The 22,535-nt window shown below is 31.7% G+C and overlaps 1 protein-coding gene across 1 annotated transcript; it reads right to left on the bottom strand.

Annotated features, from left to right (window-relative positions):
- Window positions 1-358: 358 nt before the first annotated feature.
- On the bottom strand, window positions 359-13,994 carry LOC106753665 (histone-lysine N-methyltransferase, H3 lysine-9 specific SUVH4). Its single transcript, XM_014635510.2, has 15 exons — window positions 13,285-13,994; window positions 13,119-13,208; window positions 12,358-12,423; window positions 11,875-11,929; window positions 11,601-11,710; window positions 9,057-9,227; window positions 8,183-8,281; window positions 4,724-4,822; window positions 4,086-4,135; window positions 3,916-4,004; window positions 1,544-1,703; window positions 1,363-1,468; window positions 1,087-1,269; window positions 756-989; window positions 359-674 (listed from the first exon to the last, which is right to left on the bottom strand). Exons 1-15 carry the CDS (start codon window positions 13,711-13,713, stop codon window positions 561-563), a joined length of 2,055 nt encoding a protein of 684 aa, XP_014490996.1. The 5' UTR covers window positions 13,714-13,994; the 3' UTR covers window positions 359-560.
- Between the last annotated feature and the right edge of the window lie 8,541 nt (window positions 13,995-22,535).

Below are 22,535 nucleotides of genomic sequence, written 5' to 3'. Positions count from 1 at the left end.
TGGTTAAAAATCCCCAAATTCTAATAGCACGTTTTGGAAATAATTTTTAACTTAAATCTGAAACACTTAAGAAACACTTTTAACAAATATAACACATTAATATTATTTTACTAATAGTTATTAATTTGCAGATATAAATAATACAATGTTTAGCTTAATATAAATAGGTAAAGTACTTTTTTCACATCCCTTAATTATTATTTACTAATACTAAAGGTTAATCAAGATTCAACCACTTCTAAATCATTAAACCTTAAACAAATGCCTTGATCAGTTCCACAGTTTAAAAAAAAAATACTTGATATTTGAATCTTTAAAAACTTCTAAATATGAAATATACCATATACATAGCCGGTTATTTCGAGAGAGAAAAACATATATATATATATATAATTTGCCTTGCATTTGCACAAAATTACAAGGTCCCTTTGCTATCATTTCAGGTGAGGTCAATGTATACACTTGCTACTCATGTTTAAAAAATGTATATCAAAAAACCCCTTTAGTTTTTCAAAAAGAAAGATCAAATACAACTTTTCCTGTGAAGAAATGAACAGCGTTTAGAATAATCGCTTCCTGCAGTCTGCGGCCCCACAATAGCATGGCATTTGCTTGATCTTCCCATCCGAGCCCAACACGCTATCTAGAGCGTAACCATAGTCATACGTTAATTCCTGCAAGCAATTCAAGAGATTCAAGACATTGGTATAAATACTCCACAGAAAAATTTGGGAGAAATAAAGAAAAAGAGATACCTGCAAAGGGGGTATGTTGTCCGCAGCAAAAAGCATTACACGAGCCAACCTCAAATCATCGTGTGTGCTCAAAACACACTGCACGAACAGATTAGGCTCACAACAATGGTTTATAAATCTAGCAATATTTCCAGTAGATCCTGCATCAATGCAAAACTCTGGCACACTTTCGGAACTTGGATCTTCATATTTGTTCAATATATCTTCAGGAATTTCTCCATCTTGTGACCGCCTCTGTTAAAATTTACATAACCCAAGAGACAAGACTTGTTTAGATGAAACTAAAGTAGCTGACAAAAACGATGTTAAAAGACATGATAGGATTCAATACCTCTCTACCACCAAGGCCCTTGATCGTTTGCAAGCCATCTATCTCAAAAATATAATTGTTTTCCAACATGCTATCCATGTCTTCCGTTCTAGCAAGTATTCCTGTGTACTCACAAACTGGTGCTCCAGAAGGTATAAAATCCCAGGATCTGACAGCCCATCCTTTTTTGGCAGTCCGGAAAACCTATGCAATAATTTAATTAAATACACAATTAAAATGCCAATATATTTTTCATTGATAGTCCAAAAAAATGTGGAAACCAATCAAATATGCAACCTCCAGACGATATCTAAGTCCTTTTTGAGAAGTTCGGTTGACACAACCAGGACCACAACCACATTTGGGGCCACATTCAAATACTACATCTTTAGCTTCTACTAACCTGTCAATACAGGATAGCCCCATCAAATACAAAAGCAAATAAATTCATAGGCACCTGAGCAATCGAGTTTCTAACCTGCCACCATTCCGAGATACATAGGGAAAATCAGAGCCATTACGCAAAGCACATGCACATGTTGTTGGGTCATTACACAAGCCTTTGCATTTGCATCCAGCAGCATTAGAGGGAAGCTTCACATTTTTTGCTACCTTAAGAGACTTGCAATATGTGAAACCTGTAACAATATTAAAAAGCTAGACATCAAATATATACTCTCCATTTTTCTCTCAGTACATATCCTCTGCTATGTGTAAGACTATAGCTATGTTGAATGGTAATGCATTTAGGAGTCACTCTGAACAAGAATTTTTTAGGAGTTCTGTAAAGAGAGAATTTTCAAAGATTTTCTTAAAAACTTATATCTTTCAAGCTATTTGTCATCTTTATTTACTAAATTGGGTTTTAATTTTTTTTTTAAATAACAATAGCTAATACTATCTATCTTATCACAAAATAAATTATTTAATATTAATCTAAAACATGAGCATATGATAAAAATATTTATTTATTATGAAATTAATTATAATAATAAAAAATTTAGTTATTTAATGGAATGGGAGGAGGGAGCAAATTGTATGGTTGATAGTTGATACCTCAAGATTTTGAAAAAGAAGTAATGAAATTCAGTAAATAACATAGATGAAGAGAGATTCATGAAAAGAAGAGTTGCTGACTAATAACATATAAACCATATCATAAATTTTGTTTTCAAATTCCTCCCACTTCAGATAAATATGAAATCGGCACTGAAGGACCAATACACAAGTTTTTAGGGTATGTGTCTTTGTTGAGGACGTAACTGTTAGAATCTGTTTTATTAGCTATATTATTTCTGTCAGGATTTGTGTTTTATTGTTTCCTTATTTAGCATATTATAATTACAGTATATGATGGGGATATCCCTGAATCATAGGGATCTAGTTATCTAGGAACTATTAATTATACTTCCTAAAATAGCTTTCTAATTCTCATCATAATATGATGAATTATTCTACCCTAAATTATAACAGTAACCAACACAAATACTTTTGGATAAATTTGAGATCCGTATCGGGAGAGTGTTCCCCAGATTTAAAAAGAACAACCTGATACGATCTGGTTTAGGAACTATTCGTTTTTGGATATGTTTACGAAAGAAAACTTTTAGTTTTCTATTTGAAGCAGGGAGGAACAAACATTCAGTTTCTTATTCCTTCACAAGTTCACCAAGACTGCTTGGTGCCGGGCATGTTCAGTGTCTTATTCCTTCAGTTCTATTTTTGTCTTCTTCCTGTGGTATTTTTCTTTCCTATAAATATAGGCTATTTTTTACTTCATTTTATCCTAATACTTTAAACGTGCACTGCACTCTCACATTTCGTTGGATTGGCTAAAAAAATAGTGAAACCTAAGCATGCTCCTTTACCTTACCCACTGTAGACATGAGAACACTTCATCAGGAGGAAAAGTAACCCTCTAGATGGGCGATTTAATTTGGCAGATAGAGAGCATCTCAAAGCTATACATAAAGTGATGAAAAATACAGTGAGTGGTTGGTTTATTGTCAGCTGATATGTGTGTGTAAAAGGGTAAGTATAACTACATCTCAAAGAGGGATTACGTACCCAGACCTAAAGCTAGGTACTCCAAAAAAGTAGCTTAATGTAAGCTGTACAGCAATAGTAATAATGTTAAGACTCCCTCAAAATGAAGCATGTAAATTGTATGCACCAAGCTTAAAACTTATAAACTGGATTCTAAACCCTCTCAAGGACTTAGTGAGAATATCTACATACTGGTTCTCAGAGTTGATAAATCCAGTAAATAGTTCCGTAGAGAACCACTTCATCCTGATAAAATAACAATCAATCTCTATGTATTTGATCCTTTCATGAGATTGGAAGCAATTTGAATATGGTTTTTTTAAAAATGAAAATAGCATTTAGGTTATTCTATGCACTATACACACACACACATACATATCCCAAGCCTACTGTATCTTATATTTTTCGAGTCAAATCATCATATCGGATGTGTAGCATCTAATACTCATAGCTTTCATGCAACAATGAAAATCAGATGGAGGGTCACTGGTCAAGGGAGCAGGGATGGAATGGTAGGAAATGGAATGATGCTTTCACCACTGAATGGTGAAATGTATAAGGTTGGTCTACAGATTTTTTTAGTCATTACCAATTAGAAATCATTTGAGGAGTTTTAGAATCAATTACAAAAGTCAACAATTTTCAAATATCTGACAATTAACAATTGAAAAGACAATGCAAAACTAATTATAGATCACACACACACACACACACACACACATATATATATATATATATGTGTGTATATGTATGTATGTATATGTATATGTATGTATGTATTACAAATACTTTGTTTAAACTTGCCTGTGGGTGGAACAGGGGGATCGTCTACCACATTTGTAGCTGGAATGGGTATATCTTCTTGACCTCCGGTGATATCCTCACAAACCAATCTAAGCAAAAGTGAAACAAGATTTTAAGCCAACATAAGTTGAATAAATCACATTAAATTTTCAATTTATATGCCGTTTTACCCTCGTATTTCTGCTATAGATTGAGGAACACGTCCATAAGTAAAATAAACCTGTTAACAGAGTAAGATAAGCAAAGATATTTTAAAGCCCCACTGTTTACATTACAAATTAAATTACCTTTGTCTCAAATCATAATCAATAAATAGCAAATTCATAAAACTATTCAATATAGTAAAACTAGGTATAGAATTAATGTCTCGTCTCTTAAACACACAATAATATATTTATAATGAAGAATAATACAAATATATATGACAAGCAAACATAAATATGGTAAATAGAATATATTGCTAAACAAATATCAACATTATCTACCAATATCAAACAATAACAAAAGACTGTTTCCCTAATTAATATAAAATGCAATATATCGAACACTCCCCTGGTGCATATAAATTGTATGTATCATGTTTGTTATAAATATAATCAATTCTTGGTCCTCTTAAAGACTTAGTAAAAATATCTACTAACTAATCATTTGAGTTAACAAACTCAATCTTTATATCTCCAAATACAATTTTTTTCTCGGATGAGATGACAATAATCTCAATTTGTTTGGTCTTTTCATGAAGGACAAGATTAGAACTGATATAAAGAGTCGCCTATGTTTTTTATGAAATTAAGGAATAATGCTAAACCTGATTTGTGGTTAATGTAGGTTGCCCTTCAAGCCTCCTAAGTCGAAACTTAAAGACTTTAAATCCAGATAACCCTGTCTCACACCAATAATTGACAACCTGCAAATAAAGAAAGAAAAAGAAGTGCATAAGGAATTTTAATTATAAACCTTAACTTCCATACAAATGTTGCCCCTGTTTTGAATCTCATTTCTTAATCGGCAATTAAAAATTGCAACATTTGAGTCACGAGCAAATGCCACTATGAGAACAACTACAATGCAATAGGAATTAGAAGAAAGTCAACATAAAATATGTCCCACATCACCTCTACCAAAAGAAAAAAATTGTATGACCAAGGCAAAGGAATTAGAAGAGTTAGGGTGATGAGTGCAATGATTAGAATGTGATAAAGGACCAAAAAAAGGTTTGAGGCTAGAATAGGAATTGTGCATTTTGATTTGGGCATTTGTATTTGTTTATAATTTTTTTTAAATAGAAAATTTATTTGTTCATTAACCTTTTGAAATTAGATTGTTATTGGATGGACCTTGTAGCCTTAAGTCCATAGTATAAATAACCTTTCGAAACAAGTTTTAAACTCTTTTCAAATAAAAGCTTATGCTTTGTGAGAAATTATCTCCCAAGTCCTAGTGAATAACTCTTTATTCTTGTTTGTGAATTGTTAATTCAAAGTGGTGAATCTTCTTTGATTTATCAATCATTCTTAATTATGGCGTCTTCTTCTACTTATATCCTTCCAGATTTTTTATTTTTTAATCGTTTGGTAGAAACTATTAGAAACTATCATTCTCCCTACTTGATTAGGTGTTCATCACATGGGGATGCCCAAAAGCATGCAAAGTTATTCACAGATCATATCATAGGTAAGGATAATGTGCCCAAAAGATATTTGGGTACACACGAAGTCAAGGTGTAACAAGAGACCAAGACAAGCAATGAACCATATTGATACGAGTAAAAGGTATGTGCATCACTGGTGAAAGAAGATTGTTGTAATCAACAACCAAAGGATCAAGCTTAACAAGATACATCTACATGTCTGTATTCTCAAGCTTGATGCCCAAACAATTTACACTACAAAAACAATAAACATTGTTGGAGTAGAGTTTTTGGCTTTGACCCATAACTTGTAACAAATTGGAAATGTTGATATTGAGGTTAGAGGTTGAAACAAATAACAAATGAAAGAAAAATGTGAGAATTTGTTGCCAATGATCCCAATCTTACGCATGAGTATAATAAATTGCCTGGTTAGTCAAATGGTTGTTACCACAACCTTGAGATTGGAACCATAGGTGGACAACAACAACCCATCTCTGGTAATTGGCTAATCTAGTCAATTTTTCACACTAGAGTAAACGGTTGTCTATAAACCAAACAATCACTTATTACAAACAATTGGGGCAACATATGGACTTCAAAGGAGATGTAGAGGAGGCCATGAAACAACCAAAAACAAGTGTGTGAAGTAAAAAATGGCTTCATGTGTTCTTTTAGTGCATGCCATGAAGTTTACAAACCAAAAAAGAAAGGAGAATCCAGCTCTTCAAAAGACTCTTCCACAAGTGATGCAAGGATTCGACAAAATTGGATAGGCTTGGCCATGAAATTTATCCTACCCAACAGAAAGGAGAATACATCCCGTCGCTACAGGAACAGTGAATGATACAAATAGTATAAGACAAATCCTTTGTAAATGATTTGATCCTTTGCCCTTTATGATAATTGCCCATCCTCACAAGCGCCAAGCAAAACAAGATAAACCACAGGACTGCGACATACTACAATAGACTAGATTGTCATCAACAACGGATGATGGGCCCTTTAAGGAGAAAATTTGGTTTCATCTTAATCTTGTGATTATTTAGGTCAGGGTAATCCAAAGCTAGCTGCAAAAAAACAAAACAACAATGAAGGCCACCACTGCTGTTGCACGAAATACCCTATGCGGAAAATCTCTTCTTCGTTTCCTCCCTGGATTGGCTCCACACTAGAACAAAGAGTAGTAGGTTGTGCTTAAGTGCCCCAAAGAGGGTGACGAAGAAACAACCCGTGGCTCTATCATTGGAGCACAAAAATAGAAAGAAATTGAGAATATTCGATTTTAGGGTTTTGCAGAGAAATTGGGATTTCCCAATTGTGTGCCATGGTTCGAAACTCACAAGACAAAGGAGAAGACCCAACAAACCAATGATGGTGAGATTCAATGGTTTCTACATTTAGGGTTTTAAGAGAGAGAAGACATAGAATACCAACCAATTGACTTTGAAATCAAGAACCAAGGGCATATATGGACTCAGCGTGATACAGTGAGTCAGGCGATGATGAAACAAAGGAGATTTGATCACGTGGGTGAAGAGTCTGGCATGTGTGGTGAAGAGTCTGGCCCTAATTTCTACAAGGCTGGTTTTTGCTCAAGGAGACGATCCAGATCTGATGGTCACCAAACAAAACTGTGATGGCGAATAGTCGCAGAGGGTGGCCGACGGTGGACAGAGACAACAGACAATGGACAATAGCGAAAAAGACACTGCAGATAACTGAAATTAGAAAAAGAAAGACCAAGGTACTCATACACACTTGTTGAAAGACAAAATTCTTAGGACAATCGTAAGGTCGACATCAACAATAGAAGAAACTCAGACAACATGCTCTAATACCATGTTGAGATTAAAATAGAGAAATATATTTCTAAAGGGCTTAAAGAACCCTCTCATGGTTCTCTATTTGTATATGTTGATACAATATGGAGATGAAACATCAAAAGCACTATCCTAGATTTCTTGGATAGAGAACTAGGTACAAAGGTTATCTAACACTCTACCCCTAACCTTAGATGTAATGATTACATAGATCTACTAATTATTTCAACAAGTATTAATGTGATTTTCCTATTTCTTTTATTTAAATATTTCAAATGCCTATTAAAGTGGTCTAAATCAATTTTTTGTACTTATATGCTTCCCAAACCATGATGATAGTGGAATAGTAAGGAGTCATTTCTAGTGGAAAATAAGTGCTAGTGGGAATTTATTTCTAAGTGGAGCCTTTGGACATTCACTACTTGTTTCCATATAACCTTATCAATAGAAACTTTTTTCAAGATATTCAAGAGGAAAAGGTAATTGGTTGTTGGATATTTTTCCAATTGAGATAATTGTCTCTCCAGGTTCTTAGCATGTTTGAGGGATTAACTTCCAGATAAGTTAAAATTGACTTATTTAAATAACTTCCAGATAAGTCACAATATGCTTTGTGTAGAGGATAGAAGAAATCGCAACACATTGAGAATAGACTGAGATGTCCTCGCTTAACAAAATCCTTCCCCCAAAGTGTGACAATTCAAATTTACATTTTAAAAATACTTGAAATTTTAAGCTCTCCAGGAAGATATGTTCATCAAGAATAAAATCCAATTACTGATGAATAAATTGAGAAAGTCTTTCAAAGAATTACCTTGTACAAGCCATCATAAGTGTATACTTTCCCAGAGTAACTACTTGAAGAATCATGACCTCGAATCACTCTTACAGGCACACATTGCTCCACACAATTCTGGAATTATAGTTCAAGCATGTTAGGCGTGCCTTGGTAACATCAAAGAACCCTACTTGAAAATACATACAAAAATAATATACAAAAGAACAACCTGAAAAACATTGATACAACACGAACACCCAATAAAACAAAATTCAAATATTATAGCATACAATGGAGACATTAAACAACATGAAAAATCAGTAGTTTAAACAGGAAAATGAGTAACTACAAGCATAACAAAATACTAATTTATTTAATTATTTTGAATATTGTGAATTGTTATTCACATATGATTAAGAAGTGAATTTTATGCATAATTCAACTTTACAAAACTGACTCATAAGATGAGATTTACATCCATATATATATATATATATATATATATATATATATATATATATATATATATATATATATATATATATATATAAGTAAACAAAAAAATAATATGCAATTCAAAGTATTTGAATTGTTTATGAAATGTTTGAGACTATAAGACTCAGGCATATCTAGCATGAGTGTGACCAATGTTTTGTAATGTGCTAGACATTTTATTAATGTACCTATAAGTCATACATAGTTCTGCACCTAGATGTGCAGTCCCTTAATATTCCGTGTAATCTTGTATCAGTTTTCTATTATGAATAGAAGATTGTAAGAGGGATCTCTTAAGCCCTCTACAAATATATTTATTTGTTTTAATCTCAAGTGATGCAATCAATTATACTAGCAAGAAAAAAAAATTATTAACAAAAATCAAAAGTATTGAGAGATAACAAAAATGGCAAACCTTGAGAGCTAGGTTCCCACGCTCCAACTTTTGATCCTGAATTTGACGCTTATCACCAGTAAGATTATGACCTCCTTGACCAGTGTACACAACATCTTCAGCATTGTCCTGGTCATCCTCATACATGCCCGACAAAACAATTGCAATAGCAATTGGAAATTCAAAGCTATACTGTGACAATGAAAGCGGGGAAAAAGAACAAGGAGCATAGGTTTAGGTTTATATTGACAATAAGAAATTCCAATCAAACTCTAAATATGTACTCAAATTATTGAAAGAAAATCAATACAAGAAAGAGCTAGAGAAACTCTCCATGCACACTGTTGGAAGTCCCACATCGACTAGAGATGAGGCCATTTAAGTGTATATAAGTGGGTGCAAACCTCACCCTACAAGCCGGTTTTGTGGGGTTGAGTTAGGCTTAAAGTTCACTTCTAACAGGTGTCACATGCCCACCAAATGTATATAAGTGGGTGCAAACCTCACCCTACAAGCCGGTTTTGTGGGGTTGAGTTAGGCTTAAAGTCCACTTCTAACACACACCAATACAATTCAAAAAGTCTTACCACCTAGTATTCCTTTATTCCTTCATGAAACAAAGTACTATTCTTTATCTTATTACTAACCTTAACTTCCATCTCTAGTAGGCTAATCCATGTTGGATCATAAGTGGAAACCCATGGAAGCAAATACTTCAAAAATGCAAAGTACAACATTGTTCCTATGACAAATACTAATACTCCTTGGATACTAAGTATAGTATCAGATGCCAAACGAAAGGTCCCAACAATTATAGTCTCAAAACGTGCTCTCGTTCCACAAGACCAAGTGTTTGGTAATCTAAGAATGGCAAACCAAGTCACAAACTCTCACTTCTTTTTTCTTCTAGTGCCAACAATAGAGCATTATTTGATTTCCAAAAATCAAATGAGTATTTACAATTCTGGATTATGCATGGGTAACTTGGACTATAATGTTGACCACATTTAAAACAAAGTTCCTTGATTCCATTCATCAACTCCCGATACAACTTGCTACATTGATTTGCTTCACCTCCTCTATCCATTGTTTAAAAAAATTATCCAAAAATAATCAAAACCAGTGTAACTTCCCTAGACCACAATCTTCTACTGGATTCAAGGTTGTCAATGCAACAATTCTCCAAGTAGGGCATGTATTTTTCCACTTACCATCCCTCCAAAGAAAGGCACCCAATCCAAACGCTACTCTTGTAGTCACACATTTACATCAATGGCTCCTCCATCAAGCCATCCAAAACACAATCAATAGATTGATCCTCCAACATTGGTGGAACCAAAATCATTAGAACCTCAAAAGTTTTTATAGGTTTACTGTTGGAGATCTTACATTAACAAGAGATATGTCCAAATTATAATATATAAATGGTGCAAACCTCGTCTTAAAAATTAATTTTGTGAAGTCCGGATAGGTTTCTAAGATAGTATCACAGTTTATCCATACAAAGGTTATTGAGTTTATTATGTCACCCACTATCAAGCCACTTATAAATATTTAATCTCACGTCAAGATATCGAGCCCTCATGATAAGAGAGTTTATTCAAGATCTCACCTCAACTAAAGGCATGTCCAATTTATACAACACAATCGATCAACCTCAAACCCATCAATGATGACTCGAATCTCTCCTATAGTTCAACTACAAACCAATATAGTGATTACTTTTACCTAGTGCCACATCATGACTCGCACATGAATCTGCACCATCTAAATGTGAATCTTCAGCAGCGTTCCCAAGAAAACAAAGTAGGTCTCAACATTTGCTACACACCTTTTTCTCCAATAAATGAAGCAAGCTCCACACACAGTGATTGTCCATAGATAGCACTAATAGATGAGGTATGAGACTATTAAGAGAAGGAAAGGTGTTTCATGTCTGCATTCAACTTTAATAAATGAGGTGCTAGCCAGCATAATGCATCTAGAAACAACCAAGCAAGAATAGGATGAACTAAATGAAAAATATGTTGATGATTGAAGAGCAAAGTCCATCAAGCTATTTTAAATAGTAACAATTGGGTTGTACGTTCCTTTAGTGTTTCATCATGACAACACTCCAATTGATCTTTCCCTTAGAGCAATGCTTCTTAATTTTTAAGATTCATATCATCCAGCCTCTAAAACATCATTTTTATTTGCATACACCCAACTCAACCTAAAATTGACTATTATTGAAAAAGAAAGCAAATTTTCAATCAATTAGTGATTACAAAAAAGAACATCAAAAACATGTATTCAAAAGGAGAGTAAAACACCAACGATAAGAAATTACTATCTAATTATTATATATTCAATTTAGTGAAAGAAAAGGTAATTCATTATAATAGGGTAGACAAAACTCTCTAAGCTCCGATCAAAATTCCAAAACCCCTGTTCCCCAGTAACGTACTACTATTTTCTTTTTCCAGTAACTAACCCTATGAAAATAACATTTATAGTTATGGTCTATAAAATTCCAAATTAGAGTATTAATAAAATATACTATAGAAAAAGATATTTCATTACCGCTTTGGCATAAGACTGGCCCATATAATCAATGCCATTTAACCAGTGACTATGAAAACCAACTGCAACCATTTCAGCACGAGAATAGAACTGATACCCAACTTCAATACCTACCATAACAAGTAAAATTAAACCAGCTGAGTAAGGAACTACCAGCACTACAAAAGTTTATCAAGAGGCAGTGTCTATCAGTGTGAAGGGACAACAAGAAATAAATCCACTAGGTATATACGCTAAAAGTAATAGCAACGAAAGATGGCTATTGGCTACCAACCTGGAATGCTGCCAATTCTTTTCTCAGAGTACAGTATTTCATTATTTTCCATCATCTGCAAAAAAAAAAATGCCCAAATTGGAGATGGTGTTAAAAGAAAACAAGTTCACCTTACAAGGTACAATTAAATTGATTTAAATCAATGAAATTATCCAAATCAACCAAATGATAGTATAAATAACAATAATAAATGCATAGATATGTTTAAAACAGTTAATTTTATTGTAGACATAACTGAAATAGTCCATTGAATTGTTTCAAAGATACAGCTCATAATTAACTAATTAACAAAGTGAATTGATGAACTATTACGCATCCACCGGTAAAAAGAATAATGGCCATGAAAAATGGATAGTGTAATCTCATTATTGACAAGGGTCAAAACAATAAAATGCTATAGTAGATCATAAATAGAAAAAAGAATCACAGGACTTATGACCAATATTCTACCAAATAAAAGAAAGCCGATGAATTTTCACTTGCCTTGGATATGGCCTTCAGATCTGGTCGTTTAGCAGGTTTCTTTGAATCTACATGTGGAGCACCTTTCTGGACAAATTAATAGATAAAGACTTTCACTTAGTTCATAGTAAGACAATTATAAAAGAAAAAACCATCAGCAAAGCAGAAACTATACTTCAAAACTGAACCAGCATATATGCTACGTTACACGGTTTTAGCACAACAATAAAATAAAGAAACATTATCAACATCCCACCAAACATGTCCACCCACCAGTTAACCATTCTGTCATTAGACATTTTAATAATATCATAACACTAGCCCTACATTAGACACACTTAACCATTAGAGCCAGTAGTATTAATAAATATTGGAATACAATCACATTCATTTACTCTTAATCACTTGTGGAACAAAGTTAACAATATTTATACATGTGTGACAAGTGGACACTGAAGGGAGAATACCCAGAAGTACACCAATTAGTACTCTAAATAAAATTCATCCTGAAACTTGCAAGAAAATTCTTCTAATGATCAATCAAAAGTTCAATCACATCAAGCAAAAAATATCACTGGCAAACCTAGCAGCAAAATGACATAATAGACCACAATTCTTAGATTAACTCCCCGTTGAAAACATTCAGAATGCTTATTTTACTTAAAACAGGGACCTCAAGAAGCTTTCTATAGAAAATATCTAAGACCAAAACAGAGGGAGTCATAATCACACTCGTATTATAATCCACAATTAACAAGTAATGGATAATCAGACACAACAACCTTTGATTTTGGAGCCTTCTGAGAAGACTTCTTAGGAGAGTTAGCATCCTTAGGCTGAGTCTCAGTCCTTACACACCTTTTTTCTTCTTCCTACACATGACAGAATTACAATTTCAACAAATCAGCATTAGATTGCAGAAACACATTGTCTTACACTGTAACTCACCTGAACTAATTGCAGATAATATTTATTGAATAATCGTATGGTATCTTTAACTTTAACTGTATCACTCTTATCTTCAATCTGTCCAACAGCATTCTCTACTTTCATCTCATCCTTGCCACACGCCAATGGCTTTTTCTTCAACAGTAAAACAGACTGTTCTTCCACCACCAGATTCTTTCTACTGCGCTTCTTACTCTTCCCTTCCTTTACATTGTCTTTACATTTGTCCTCCCCTTTAACTACCACTGCATTTGGTCCGGCTACTGTCTTCTCCGCTTTCTGCAGAGCTTGAATTCGAGCGCTCGATCTCCGCGGCGCAGTTGGAGAAGCCTTCGATTGTTTCAACTTCTTAAAATCCTTATCTTCTTTAACGCCATTCGTGACAGGGGAATTCGATGTTGCACTCTTCTCGGTTCTGGTGAAAACCATTACTAGATACTGATGAACAATGTGAAGAGCTGCGCAACCTTAAAAAAATCCTAGGGTTTGGAAATATGAAGAAGAAATAGAATGCGAAACGAAACGCCCAAGGGAAGGTTTTTTTTTTTTTATTTCGTGAGTAGTAATAACACCTTCACTCCAAATCCAGAGGCGCCGTTTCGGATATATTGGAAAATTTTCCAATACTTATTGTAGTCTTCCATAGTTTTTTTTTGTTGACGTTTTTTCTTTTCCCGCTTTCAGCTTTGGATTTTGATCTCTCTCCCTCGCATAAATGAAACGCGTGTTTGCAGTGTAAGGAAATTAGGGGATTTATAGAAGCTTGAAATCCTATTAATTACCTATCTTAAATTGGACTGGAGAACATGCATTTTTATTATTTTGAAAATAAGTTATATGTATTGAGATTTTTAAATTTATTTTGTATTAATATAATGCAATTATTTGCCTTATACATCTATAATAAAATTATTTCATTTAATAGAGAATTTTTTAAAAAGTTATGATTTCATTTTAGATTACAGAATTCAATGTATTTCCTTCTAGTGTAAATGAGTAGATTTTACTCAACTAAAATTTAGGTTGTGTTTGTTTTTTCTATATATTTTAGAATGGGAGGGAAATGTTCATATTTTCATTTTACAACATTTTCTTTTGTGTTTTTTTATTATGTCTATTAATTCTGTTGGTGAGAAAGATGTGTTCAATTCAGCTTTGGTGAGAGATACGTTGAATTCAGCTATAGGTGTAAAAAGAGATATGTTAGAATAATATTATTAATTTTTTAATTCAACAAATCATTAAAATGATTTTTCAATCAATCATATTTTATTTAAAATTTATTATATTTACTAAAACTTTATTCTAAACATATTATAATTTTTATTAACTCTAAATTAGCTTTACATATCTAAAATTTATTTTCTATTCATTTTAGTTATGAAAAAAATTATATTTTAATTTATTAAAATGTTTTTTATCTATTACATCTATCAAATTATTTATAATTTTTTTTTTCAAATTCTTTCATATATCTCTTAAAATAAACAATACTATAATTACATTTTTATTTCTTCAAATTCATCTAATCATTATTCTTCAAATCCTCTTCTCAATCCAAACACATATTTAATTGATATTAAATAATAACAATAAATAAACAACTTTTATATTTTTATATAATGTGCACACATGGAAAAATTTGAAACCAATATGATTTTATTAGAAGCCTTTGATTGATATTAAATAATAACAATAAATAGAAAACTTTGTCTTTTTTATAATTTGCACACATGGAAAAGTAGAAACTAATACTAATTTTTATGATTTTACTATAAGTGGTAAAGAAAATTAAGACTTTTCCTAATAATCTTTTACAGAGAAATAAACCAAAATGCTTTATTTAATTAAAATACTTTGATTTAAGTTAAAAATAAATTTATTTTGATGATTAATATATTGAATTAATTGTTCTCTTTTTTATTGTGTATTATTTGAACTATTTTTATTTTAAAAAAAATAACTATATGATATTTGTTTTGGTTTAAAATATATTGATTTCAAGTTAAAGAATTCAAGTATCAATGACCTTAAATTGTATTCATATTTATAAAAAAATTATTATAATATTATGTCTTTGATTTTGTTAAGATGTAAAATATTTAGACACTGACTTGACTATCTTAGGTCATAATTTTTATTGATAAAAGAATCTTTCTTTGATATTTTTTTCTTTAATTAATCTAATTATATTTTTATGAGTACCAACACCAATTTGATTAAACTGAGACTGACCTAAGATTAATTTAATCAAACTGGTGATGAAACTCAGAATGAGAGTTAAAATATTATTGTCATCCAGGTCAATTCAAACAGATTGGTGCATGATTCATAAAGAATCTGAATTCAATTCTAAGGGGATATTCTTACTTATAAAGAGTAAAATATTACCATTCATTTTCTTACTACTATAAACTTCTTTGTATTTTTTACTATTTATCTCTTCTAAATAGACACTATTCCTTCTTAAATAATCAAACACAACAAATCCTTTTTTATTTGTTTAACTAAATCATATCTTACTCATTTTAAACTGTTCACTTAAGGAATGGATTTGAGGAAGATGAAAGAGATAGATTTGATGAAACTTGAGAATAAATTATTTGGTGTTTTTTTTAAAGAATTTAGAATTGATTTAAAGTGAATTTAAAAGTAAAGTTTTTTATTGTGTGGAATTTGACCAATAAAAAAATATTTTAATTAATAAAAATTGAAGATTATTAAAATATTCTTAATGGTAAAAGTAATATAAAATGATATTTATTGATAATATATTTATTAGTAAAAAAAATATAAGTAGAGAAAAAAATTTAAATTAATTAAAAAATAAAATATAAATTTATTTAAATAAACTCAATTTATTTTGTTTAAAATTTAATTTTTTTCTTAGAAATATAATTTAGTCATAAGTGGTATAATTTTTTGTTTTTTATGGTGAAAAGTGAAGTTAAAATATTACACGAGATACAAATTGTATACACATAATTAGGTATAACTATATTTATCATAATTCACAATAAAGATTTTTTGGTTAGGTATACAAGCAACATATTCAAATGATATTATATCAGCATCTCCATTATACATCATGTATGGGATGGGTGTGAAAATAAGAAATTGAAGCACTATCTGAATAAGTTGTTGTCTTGAATTTCATTGTCCTTAATAAGTTACCAATTTCTTTTCAGATATGATAAGATGAATGAATTTCAACAATTTAGTTGTTTGTAGCTATTAACAAGACATTTTGACGTTCCATGGCTACAAGTTGTCATTCAATAATGGCAAACAGTCTTCTTGTTTCAGTGTTTGCTTTATTCATTTTCGTCAATTATTCTAGAATACATCTGATTTAAAGTTCAGTTTTTGCTTTCTTCATTTCTTCATTTCATCGGCCCTACATTTAATCATATGTTGCATGGTATGATGATGCCAATTGATAAATATATTATTATTTAGCTCTCATATCATAAAAATATCTTCTTGCAACAATTTAGAAAAATTGCTAGTTTAATGAGTCAACATACACACGACAACATAATCAATTATAACTAATGATAATCGATTATTGCCGAATCGAAACACATCCTGAACAAAATTCAAGTCTTCAAACACACATGCAACAACCTTAATCACAAGGGAAACTCCTCCAAAACCTCATTCATGCATTCAAATTTCACATACCCTTACGAACATATCCTAATACATACATTACATGACTAGAATCATGCAAATCCAATAGTTGACATGTTATACCCAATAAAACCCAAATATACTGCATATGATTATCACCACAGCCTTACAACACATATTTGCATGGAAACCCCGTAGCATCGTAACTTTGTTCTCCCTTAGCATCAAACCCTCTGTTAGGATAACCCAAAAACTTATTCCCATGCACACATAAACCCTTGCCCAACAATAGCAATAGATAATCATAATCATAATCATATACACATATATCAAACAAGGATTTTCATGCAAGTAACTCAAGAATGCATAGCATACAACAAACAATGGTATGCCTTGGCCAATACTAAGGCTTTATCTACAACCCCAAAACACCATCAATCTTCCCTTTGCCCTAAGGGTTTCTGTTGTTATTTATCTTCTCTCCCAGACGTCTCTCTCTCCTTTGTTTCTTTATTTGATTTAGAGTTTCTAGGGTTTTTAAACACAAATGTCACCACTCTCTATATCTTAATATTTATCAAAACAACTCAACTCTATCTCTAATATCTCCTCACTTATAATAATATATTTTAAAATCAGATCTATCTAAATCTTTATTCTCCTTCTATCTCAGTCCATCATCTACCTTTTATTTTATTTTATTTACGCAATTTTACTTCCTACACCACCCTTATTTAATTTCTTCACCAATTAAATAAAGGTAAAAGACCATTTTTCCCCTAAGCAAAAATACAAATAAAACAAAGGCTTCCCTTAACTTCCTTTCTCCCTAAAATTAAACCCACATCCATTCAATTCTAAATCATCCTTCCATTAACAATCCAACACATCACATTGATAATATCACACACATATTAATCACTCAATTATCAACATACCTATCACATGGAAAAATAATTTCTGATTGTGCATCATAAAAAAAGGGGAAGATTGTTGATAGGGGAGCTATCTGAAAGCTAAACTCAATCCCTTGTGTGTTTTGTTTTTGATGATGACAATAACAAAAATGTTTCTATGTGTTTATTTGATGATAACATAAACTGTAATGTTTCTATATGTTTCAAAGCACTAACAAACATGCTTGAATTGATTGGTTTGCATACTTATGTGGACATACATGTGTTTATATCTATTTGTATGCATATTCATGTTATCAAATGACAAAACTACTTGCACAATGTATATATGTATGAAGTAATCGATTACAGTGTTTATGCAATCAATTATATTCATCAGATATCGGCTAATGCTTAACTGTGGCAAACTACAAGTTTTAACCGATTACATTATATGCATAATTAATTAAAACTCATGTTTCAAGAAGAAAAAGTTTTCAAAAATTACTTAAGTGTAATACTTAACCGATTACACTATTTTTCTAATCGGCTAAACACTATGCACATTGAAAATTGTTTTCATGATAAGTCGTAACTAACATAACTGTCATATTTTGAATTGTTTTGACTTATGTTAATTGTACAATCGATTACATTAATTGTTTAATCTGTTAAATTTGTTTTGATGTAATTCTAGTATTGTACTGGTAAAAGCTTAACCGATTACATTAATTTCGTAATCGATTAAACCGCGTCAAACTTGAGGAAATTTATACATTGACGCATAACACTCTACATTAAAAAATTTTGAGCAATTGATCTTTAATATCTAACATAAGAGAGCCAAGATAAAATTTTGTAGGTGTGTTGTTTCTCCAAGAATCAAGAAAAGAAAGTTTTGACATATTTGAAGGATTCTTAAAGGATTGCTTTGGACTTTCATTGGTTGATCGTAATTCGCACATTGAGGTGTTTTCTTTCCAGATCAGTATTGTGTTTTACAATCCATGGATTGTGGCTTCCCTGTTGCGTATAGCCAAGAAGAGAACATGTGGTTCTTGTATTTTTGAAAAGGTCTCAAAGGGGTATTGTAGAAAGATGATTATTCTTTATATATTGTGTTTGTTCCTATATTAGATTTGAAGTTAGAGAGGATATTACATTGAGAGAGGGTCTTTATATATCTTATTGTATAACTCAATCATTATAGTGAAAGGACTTTCAATCTCAGGTTGATTGAAAGAGATTGGATGTAGGCATTGAGGCCGAACTAGTATAAAAATTTGTGTTGGCTTTTCTATCCCTTGACTCTTTTACAACTTTGTATTCTTTATTGTCTTGTGTGATTCAAGAAAGTTCTAAAGATTTACAAAGATTAATAAAAGAACATATTTTCAATAAGAACCAATTCACCTCCTCCTCTTGGTTAGAGAAATAAGGCCTAACTATTCTTACAGCTTCCATGTAAAGATTGGCAACCTTCTCCTTTTAATTATGTCCATAGTAATTTGATTTCACTAATTCATGGTGTTGAATAAAGTGAAAACTATAATTGAGATTTATCTCCCTTGTATTCAATATACACATAGGGTCCTCTATTTATAATAGAAGAAAAATGGGCTAAGCCCAAAATAAAAATAAAAAATAATAACAAGCTAACTAAAGATAAAAGTTAAAGAAAAGATAAAGATAATATTTTTAACACTCCTTCTCCAGCTAGTGCATACAAATCGTATGTACCAAGCTTATTACTAATATAATTCATAAAGACTTAGTGAAAATATCTGTTTTTGCACTCGAGGATACCAAATTTCTAATGATTTGCAAGATGGCATAGAAGACGAAATACCAACCTAAAAGATTCCCCCTAAGCAACAAATCTGGGAGGTTACTCCATGTAAATCTCTTCTTGCAATTTGTCATTGAGGAATGCATTGTTGACATTTAGTGGATAAATAGGTCATTGTTGGAGAGCCATCACGGCTATAAATAAACTAACAAAAGTCATCTTTTCATGGGAGAAAAAGCATATATGGTCGGGTCAAATGTCATGGTGACAAAAGAAGCTATGCATGAATAGGAGAGAGAAACCATAAAAGTCCAAGATTCTTCAATCAAGGCACCTGAAAAAGAAAAAGACCAACATCGATGCTCTAAATAACTACCTGAGAGGAGACGGAAGGTGCGGCAACACATGATGAACCTGAAAGAGGAAAACGAGCGACCTCAACACTCTGAATTGCTACTAGACATGCCACCATGCATGACAGAAAAGGTGTTGAGAGCGCGTAGGAGCTCCGATGAAGGCATCATTGATGGCATGGTAGTCGTCTGGCTGAGACGATTAGAACCATGTGATTGTCGGTCAAAACTTGAACTCCGATAATGACAATGGTAGATGATGATGCCACCAGTAGCAGTAGACAGCACAGTCGCCGACAAAGGTGGGTGTAGTGGTAGAGGCAAAAAAAAATCCTCAAAAGAACCTTAGGCTCTAGATATCATGTTTAATATAGTGAAATATATATATATATATATATATATATAGATATATATATATATATATATATATATATATATATATATGAGATTTATCTCCATTGTATTGATTTTACACATAGGATCTTCTATTTATAATAGAAGAAATATGAGGTAAGCCCAAAATACAAATAAGAAATAATAACAAACTAACTAAAGATAAAAGATAAATATAAAATTAAAATAATACATCTAACACAAAGTATAATGTTCAAACTCCAAGGATGCCATAAGAACCTTAACATCTTCACAATCGTAAGAGTTGAAGATTTTGTTAAGCTTCATTTCCAACGCCAAGTTGGCTTTTGGGTCATTAGCTCCATTAAATTTAGGGATTATAATCTTCCTCCACATTTTATCTCTTCTAGGCATGTGGTTTATAAACTCCTCTCATTTTTGCCCTCATTTGGGTCCAAAACCATGCTCCTCTTCTTCATCAGCCCTCATAAGCATGTGGTTCCCAAACTCATCTTGTCTATGGCCCTTCCTTGGTCTAAAAACATGCTCCTCTTCATCATTATGGGAATAATGGTCTGAACCATCATGTCTCATTCTCCTTCTCTCCATTCCCTCAAATCTCACACTTATATCTTCATTAGAATTTTGGAGCCTTTCAAACTACAATTGAGTTTGTTATTGCATTTAAGTCATTTGTAAGTTGAGCTTCTCAAGTGAATCACAATGATCACAATTTTAGGTGATGGGGGATCACTATTCTGGGAAAAAGTCATGTCTTGCAAGAAAATGTTAGTAAAATAATGTTTTTTAGGACCTCTCCACTCTTCTAAGTGTTTAACTCAAATTCCACTTATGTATCACACTTATAGGCTTTTTCTTAATTGTACTTTCTTGCATTTTACTACTTAATTTTTCTTTAGCGCTTGGTAAAGAACTCTTGTAGCTTAAGAAAAAAAGTGAACAAATAAGATAAAAAACGTTGAGATCTAAATCTTAACTTGAAAGGTCAAAGAAAATAAAAAAACTCTTGACAAAACTTCAAGGAATTTTAAAAGGCATAAAACACTAAAATTATAAAATAATAGGACTACTAAAAAAAGTTAAATAAGACAATACAGTAAAAAGGATGACTAAAATCAAATCAAAATATTAGACAAATATAACCAAAAATAATGCAACAAAAATACTTTGTTGAGAAAAAAAAAACAAGTCAAAGGGTTGAAGAGGAACATAAACACAAACATAAATCAAAGGCACAAACATAAAAATAATCCAAAATAGAAAATCTACTAAAATGAGATTTGGATCCAGAAAAAAAAAAAACAAATCTCTTATTATTAAAGGGTTGAAGGTCTAACTCCAGGGTTAAATATCCATATGTAACGAACATCAAACAATTTTAAAGTAAAGATGTTATGTTTAAATAAAATTAAAAAGAAAATTGCGGATATAAACAATCAAGCTATAAGTATGACTTTTATTGCCCATAGGTTTATTGAGCATGTACAAACAAACTTATGTGCATATATTTCCAAGCTTGTGTCCTCTTTCTCGATCATACTTTCTTCTTTCCATTGTTGATTTTGCTCCTTGAGGAATAAGCCCTCCTTAGGTAATATTATTTTTTTCTTTCCATTGTTGTTGTCATTGCTTCTTGATAAACAAATCTTCCCTAGGCCACAAAACAAAAAAAGATGAGTTAGTATATTTTTCTAATAAGTCAACATATTGGTGTTTGCTTTCTAATTCTTCTTCTTTTTTTCCTTTTTTTTTCCTCTTTCTCTTTTCTTTCTTCTTCCTTTTTCTCTCTCTTTTCTTCCTTATCTTTTCCCCTCTTTCCTTCTTCCTTCTTTTCTTTCTCCTCTCTCTCTCACTATTTTTTCTTCTTCCTTTCTTTCTCTCTTTTCTCTCTCTTTTTTCTTCTTCCTCTCTTTCCCTCTTTTCATTTTCTTCTTTCTCTTTCTTTTCTTTGTCTTTTTTTTCTCTCTTTTTTGTTTCATTTCTTTGTCTTCTTTCTCTTTCTTTCATTATACTCTCTTTAGCTTTTTCTCTTGCCTTGCTTTCTTTAACACTTCTAGTTTTCGCCATGTCCTTTCTTCTTTCTCTTTAAAGTATAAAATGTAGTCTTGAGGTCTTCATTATTCAAGGGACTTGTATTCCAGTTACAACATTGATGAGTTTCATGGTCATAACTTTCACATCTGAAACATCTAAGAACCCTTGTCC

The sequence above is a fragment of the Vigna radiata genome, unplaced genomic scaffold (assembly GCF_000741045.1).
Source record: "Vigna radiata var. radiata cultivar VC1973A unplaced genomic scaffold, Vradiata_ver6 scaffold_7, whole genome shotgun sequence".
In the NCBI taxonomy this organism is placed as follows: domain Eukaryota; kingdom Viridiplantae; phylum Streptophyta; class Magnoliopsida; order Fabales; family Fabaceae; genus Vigna; species Vigna radiata.
This window is presented reverse-complemented; position numbering and strand designations above follow the sequence as displayed.